General features: G+C 35.8%; 1 protein-coding gene across 6 annotated transcripts; it reads left to right on the plus strand.

The window, feature by feature from the left end:
* The first annotated feature begins 567 nt into the window (after window positions 1-567).
* LOC110651094 (pentatricopeptide repeat-containing protein At4g02750) lies at window positions 568-5,839 on the plus strand. Of its 6 annotated transcripts, none has more exons than XM_058148790.1 (3): window positions 568-3,550; window positions 5,117-5,181; window positions 5,286-5,838. In XM_058148790.1, exon 1 carries the CDS (start codon window positions 659-661, stop codon window positions 3,440-3,442), a length of 2,784 nt encoding a protein of 927 aa, XP_058004773.1. In that variant the 5' UTR covers window positions 568-658; the 3' UTR covers window positions 3,443-3,550; window positions 5,117-5,181; window positions 5,286-5,838. The 6 variants fall into 6 exon arrangements, with proteins under 6 accessions (XP_058004773.1, XP_058004772.1, XP_058004774.1 ...); XM_058148789.1 differs by having other exon boundaries at window positions 5,297-5,838; XM_058148791.1 differs by having other exon boundaries at window positions 5,363-5,838.
* Window positions 5,840-6,956: the final 1,117 nt, after the last annotated feature.

Consider the following 6,956-nt stretch of genomic DNA (forward strand, 5'->3'; position numbering starts at 1 on the left):
TAAATAAATTTTCAAACAAGTTTGCAAATTAATCTCTATTTAGGCTATTTATAATGCACCCTTTATTATTTTAATTAAATTTAAGCAATTGTAATTATGCTATGAAATTAAAAAAAATGTTAATAAATAAATAAATAAATATTCATCTACTAATTAAATTCTCTCTTAAAGTCACTAACATTGTAAGGGTGTAATGTGTATATATATATATATATATAGGAATTGGAGGAGTGAGAATTTAAATTTGATACATACCGATTAAATAATATGCGTTTAGTTATCAGACTAAATAAGATTAAACATCGAGGGTTATGGTTAACTAGCTGTGGCTCTAAGAAATTTTTCTTAATCATAAGTTCATCAAGATATTTTCTTAATAAATTTGGTCTATAAATAGAAAAACCTAACATGAGATAGACATTAAAAAAAAATATCAAATTTGAAAACATTTTCTTTTAATCTGTCCCTTTTAGGAAGCTAAGCCCATTATTCCACTAAAAGCACAAGAACAGAAAGTTTGGCCCATTAAGGCCCTAACAAAATTCATTTATCGTTGGGGTTTTAATTCCTTTTTTTTTTTTGGCAAGTCTTCTATGGTTCTCGTCCCTTTCCCCTCCCTCTGAGAAATGAGAGGCTATATGCTGGTCTTTGCCCAACAATGCGGAGGCCAGCCGTTTCGACATTTAATATTACGTTGCCGCTTGCCCGCTTCCGCTCTCTCTCCACTGTTCCTATCCCTCTCCCTGTCTCCCAAAGCTCACCAAACCCACAAAAGCATCTGTTTCAATGCAACCAAAGGATTCTACAACTTGGCAAGCTTGGCCGGATTGAAGAGGCTCGTCATGTGTTCGACTCAATGTCTCAAAGAGACACTGTCTCTTGGAACTCCATGATCACTGCTTATATCCAAAATAACAACATTCGAGATGCTAAATTACTTCTTAATGACTTTGAGTACAAGAATGTGAGAACATGGACCATCATGCTATCTGGGTATGCAAAAGCTGGGCTTATTGAAGAAGCTAAAACTGTATTTCAATCAATGCCTGAGCGTAATGTAGTGACTTGGAACGCAATGTTAGCTGGTTATGTGCAGAATGGTGATATAAAAAGTGCTAGGAACTTGTTCGACGAAATGCCTGAGAAAAATATTTCTTCGTGGAATTCTATTATAACCGGGTATTCTAGAAGTGGATTGATGAGGGAAGCGAGGGAGTTATTTGATAGAATGGGAGAGAGAAACTGCGTGTCTTGGATGGTTATGGTGTCTGGCTATGTGGAGATAAGCCAGTATAGAGAAGGTTGGCACATCTTTTTGATGATGATGAATAGTGGATTGATGCCCGACCAGGCAACTTTGGTGGTTGGACTGTCAGCAATAATGGGTTTGAATAATTTGGATTTGATTGGCATTTTGAGGAATATATCGATGAAATTGGGCTATGAAGGGGATGTGGTGGTGGGGACTGCCATTCTGAATGCATATATGAGGAGTGGAAGTTTGGATAATGCTGCTAAATTTTTTGAGGCAATGCCAGTAAGGAACGAGTATTCATTAACTAGTATGATTGCTGCCTTTTCACAGTGTGGGAGATTGGATGATGCGATTGCATTGTATGAGAGGGATAGGGAAAAAGGTGTTGCTACAAGGACCACAATGATGGCTGCATATATGCAGAAAGGGAGGATTGATGATGCCAGACACATATTTGATGAGATTGAGAATCCAAATGTGGTTACTTGGAATGCTATGATTGGTGGATATGCTCAGAACGGAATGCTTGAAGAAGCAAAAGCTATATTCTTGCAAATGCCTGTTAGGAATGCTGCTTCTTGGGCAGCCATGATTGCTGGTTTTGTGCAGAATGGAAATTGTAAAGAAGGTTTGAAGTTGTTTTCTGAGCTTCATAGGACTGGGATGGTTCCAAGTCATTCAACCTTTACCAGCGCTTTGTTTGCTTGTGCCAACATTGGAGATGTTGAGATAGGTAAACAAATACACTCCCTTACTATCAAGACAAGGTGTCACTCTAATCCATTTGTGGGAAATGGGTTGATTTCCATGTATGCAAAGTGCAATAACATAGGAGATTTTTCCCAGTTATTTAGTACGATGAATGTGAGAGACAGAGTCTCGTGGAGCTCACTTCTCTCTGGGCTTTCAGAGAACAACATGTTGAATGATGCATGGAACATTTTTGAAAAGATGCCAATGCGGGATGTGGTATCTTGGACAGCTATCATATCAGCATATGTGCAAGCTGGTCAAGCAGAAAGGGCCTTGAAACTGTTCCTTGACATGTTGTCAGCTGGAGTGAGACCAAAAAACATAACACTTACTAGCCTTCTAAGTGCTTGTGCCAATCTGGGTGTAACCAAGCTTGGAGAACAGCTTCATGGATTGGTATTCAAATATGGATTTGATTCATGTTTGTCTGTGTTGAATGCTCTAATATCTATGTACTTCAAATGTGGTAGTCTATATGGTTTTCATGTCTTTGAAGAGATGCTTGACAGGGACCTAGTCACATGGAATGCAGTTTTAGCTGGATGCGCACACAATGGATTAGGTGAAGAAGCAACCAAAATTTTCAAGCAAATGGAAGAAGCCGGGGTTTTGCCAAATGAAATAAGCTTTTTAAATGTTTTAGGTGCCTGTAGCCATGCTGGGTTGGTCAATGAAGGATGGGACTATTTCATTTCCATGACCCAGGATTATGGGATGCTCCCATCAATTTATCACTATACTTGCATGGTTGATCTCCTTGGGAGAGCTGGAAAGCTTTCAGAAGCTGAAGCTCTCATTCAAAACATGCCTTTAAAAGCAGATTGTGTGATTTGGGATGCACTGCTTGCCGCTTGCATGATCCATCAAAACATGGAACTTGGCCAGAGGGTTGCTGAAAAGCTTTTGCAAATGGGGATGCAGAGATCTGCGACTTATGTCTTATTATCAAATATATATGCATCTCAAGGCATGTGGGACAAAGCAAGGGAAATAAGGGAATTGATGAAACACAGTGTAGTGAAAAAAGAACCAGGAATCAGCTGGATTCAGGTCAAGAATAGGCTGCACTGTTTCCTTGTGGGAGACAAGAAGCATAACGAGATCAATGAGATACACTTGGCACTAAAGGACTTCTATGGATGCTACAGAGCTGCAGGTTATCCAGATACAAATGTTGTATTTCAGGATGTTGAAGAGGAACAAAAGGAGAATGAGCTTCTTTACCATAGTGAGAAACTTGCTATTGTGTATGGAATTCTGAGAACACCAACTGGTGCTCCTATTCAGATTATGAAGAATCTCCGAATTTGTGTTGACTGTCATTCTTTTATGAAGTTCATGTCCAAAGCCACTAAACGTAAGATCATTGTTCGAGATGGAAATCAATTTCACCATATATGGGATGGTACATGTTCTTGTGGGGATTACTGGTGAGCATGGTGCGGCAAAAGTGCCAAATTGAAACCTTCTGCTTCGTTTTGTTGAGCATATATTGTACAAGTTGCTGCTCCCAAGATGCAATGCTTATCATGTGATGCTCAGGTTCATTTTTATCTTTTTTTTTTCCTTGGTATTCTTTTTTTCTTTTACATAGAACTTTCTGCTGAATTTATACTTGCCTTATGGCAAAAGAAACATTTATATAGCCTAGACCGGAAAAGCCACTAATCAATAGTGACTTTGACCTAGAATTAATAACTTATATGCATCTAGACACTCAAACCCATATTTATTTTCAAATGAGAAAATAAATTGTATGATTGTTGCAGCACTGCATATTGTGATAATGTCAAATTATATAAAATATCACCAAAAAAAAAATTTCTAGTCTTTTACAAATTAAATAGATGACCCTGGTTGTTGCTGTTGTCCTCTCTCTTGCTCCATAGATACAAGTATAGTTTTATAATTAATATGGTGTGAGATGCAAGGTGAGGACTGTCCAATATAAATGCATATTTGCACCCCTGAACTATTTGGGATTGACCTATTGCACTCTCAACCTTTTTGTAACCTATTTTACACCTCAACTATTATATTGCAATAACACTTAAACACGTATTGGCCTTGTCAGAATGGAGCATGAAATCACGTGTGTGACTTATCAAAAAAGGCCAGAAGTGGCTCCACCCATTGCTGATTATGCTTTGAATGTCCTCATTCTCTTTCTTCTACTATCATCCTATGCTATTTCATAAATCAAAACTACACAAATCAAAATCACTCTCGGTTGCCACTGGTACCCCAACTTAGTCTATTGAGACATTTTCCCTCAGTTTCTCAACAATCAAGCAAAAACCCACATTGAAAATTTTCCAATCTAACGCAAACCAAGAAGCTAAGAAATGTCACTTCCATTCCCATTCAATTAAATCATCAATACATAACCCTAAAATCAAAGATCATCATCAAATGGAAACAAAAAATAAAATAAAATAAAATTACATCTTCACAGATAAACAAGAAGCAAATCAAAAGGTAGCTGGAAACTCGAAACAAGAAACTAAAACACGCTTTTTGGGTTGTGCATAATGAGCTTCCAAAGGCTAAGCTGGGGTGCAAGAAATGTCAAACAAAAGAGGCATTACTAACAGCTTTATGGATTTTTAACAAATTAAAATTGATTGAATTACAACTTAGTGACATGCCAAACACCACCTCTATCACTTTGATGGAAAGAAGTTGTCTGCCTCATACATGGTTTACTTCTTGGTGAGCTAGGGAGGCTGAGATAATGCTTGAAGCTTCTGGAACGTTAATGATATGGTTTAAAATTGTCTAATTTTCACATATGATTTTTTATGCTCTCATGCCTCCTTTTCTATGACAATAAGAAATCTACAATTTGTAACATATAAAAGTTTGTTTCTATGTCCTTTTTCCTTAAACAATCCTTAGATGACCTGGCAGACAATGAAACATGTTCAATTATCACTAACAGGTGTTGGAGGCAACAATGATACATGTTCTAACAGACACAAGTGGATGTGATTGCGAATCATATATATGATTGTATTCATAAATGTTAGACAGGTCACTGTTTGTGGCTTTTTTTTTTAACTAAAAAAGTTATTTTCAAGCATGCTCACTGAAGTCTGTTATTTGCAGTGAATGCTTGCTGAAATAGAAAGTTGAAGGCAAGATTGGAAAAATGATTGATCCAAAATATGCTGGTGAGATCATTATCCTGAAGTTGTTAAATCTTAGTTTGTTTTTGGACTTTAGATTTTCTTGTCCATACTTATGTGACAAGTTGTGCTCATTATTTCTTTTCTAGTGTGTTTTCAGTGTGGGGTTAAAAGCAGTGATTTATCTTATACGAAGGCTGCTCAGTTGAATGACGACTCGTTTCAGGGATCAAATGTCAGAACTGAGATGTGATCTGGTAAACATTTTAGCTGCCTGAGTTGCGGTCCTTGTCACCATGCAAGAAGATTATTCCTTTGTTAGCTTTGGAAGCAGTGCATTGATTCTCTTAATGTCATGAATCCCATTCAATGAAGCAGCCTGGTTTGCTAATATTTACAATGGAGATTATAGAGGTATTTAGTCCATTGAATCTTTGGTTGTCAAAGGCTGCGAAGTCGGTGGATTCAGCAGTTCATGAATGGTCTATGTTGACCTCAAAATCTGCTAGCAAGCAAATAGACTTTACTGCTAATTCAATGTGTTACTGTAGGAGGGGGGCATGAAGCGAAATATCATTCATTAGAATTATATAAGATACACAAGGTAATGCCCAGAAAAGATAGTGGAGTCACAATGGTCTCACTTAAGTACCACCTCCTTAGACAGCATTTTTTAGCCATGCACTTCATACAATTCTAATAGAATCAAATCACTGGTAAGTACCGTTTTCCCATAATACTACTAGGGTAATAACTGGGACATATTCAGTGTTTCTTTCGAAGGTCTTGGATGGCAACTTATTCCTTGCAGAGTTTTCACAACTGTCATTACCATAGCCCAATGTCTAGGTTCGGGATAATGGGTACGTAAGGGGAAGGTGTTGGGCACCCCTTACGCCTGGTCTAATTTCGTTAATTTGAGTGCCAGTTCTCTACTAATGTTTCTAAAAGTCTTGTTTATCATTCCATTATTAAACTTCATCCTAAAAAATGCAATTCTAATCCTACACGCGCAAATAATTAACAAAAGGGTTGTTGTGTACACATAAATTTCATACACAAGTAATTCTTATCTATGGGGTTGTTAATTATTTAAATGATATTTACCAGATGACTAAAATTAATTTATTATTGAGAATTTAATTTACAAACAAATTCAATTTCAATAACCCTACGTTTCTATTTAACCTAATTAATTAATTTTCACCAAGTTACCCTAAGGATAATTGAACTAAGTTAATTATGTACATGTGTAATTTATTCTAATATAACATAAGGCCCAAACAATCACAACCTAATAAAGATTTCTAACATGTAAATTTATTTTACAATTACCAAGTATTAAATTAAATTTATTTATATGTCAATATTAGTTTAATTTACAAACAAGATTAATTTTAATTTATAAAGTATTTATTTAAATTAATTACATGCAAAAGTCAGTTAAATTAAAAACAAAGTTAATTTTAATTTACCAAATAAAAGTTCTATTATTACTGTAATTTCATGCCAATGGTTATTAGAGAAGTTTAGAGTTACTTACCTGTTGGTAAATATAGTTACCATTGGAGTAAGCTACCCTTAAAAAAGGGTATTGTCTTCTAGTATGGTAATGATATCCCTGGCTTACTCCCGTTTAGCTCCATATAAGCTCTACGCAAATGCCTTCTTTGGTACTTACCTTAGGGTTACTTACCAATTTTATTTATAATAAAAAATAAATAAACTAAAAAAAATAAAAGAAATAAAGAAAATATTAATAACAATTTACATTGGATTCTAACTCTAGTCTCCTAAAGGGTTAAGATTTCTAATTAGTT

The sequence above is a fragment of the Hevea brasiliensis genome, chromosome 6 (genome assembly GCF_030052815.1).
Source record: "Hevea brasiliensis isolate MT/VB/25A 57/8 chromosome 6, ASM3005281v1, whole genome shotgun sequence".
Taxonomy (NCBI): domain Eukaryota; kingdom Viridiplantae; phylum Streptophyta; class Magnoliopsida; order Malpighiales; family Euphorbiaceae; genus Hevea; species Hevea brasiliensis.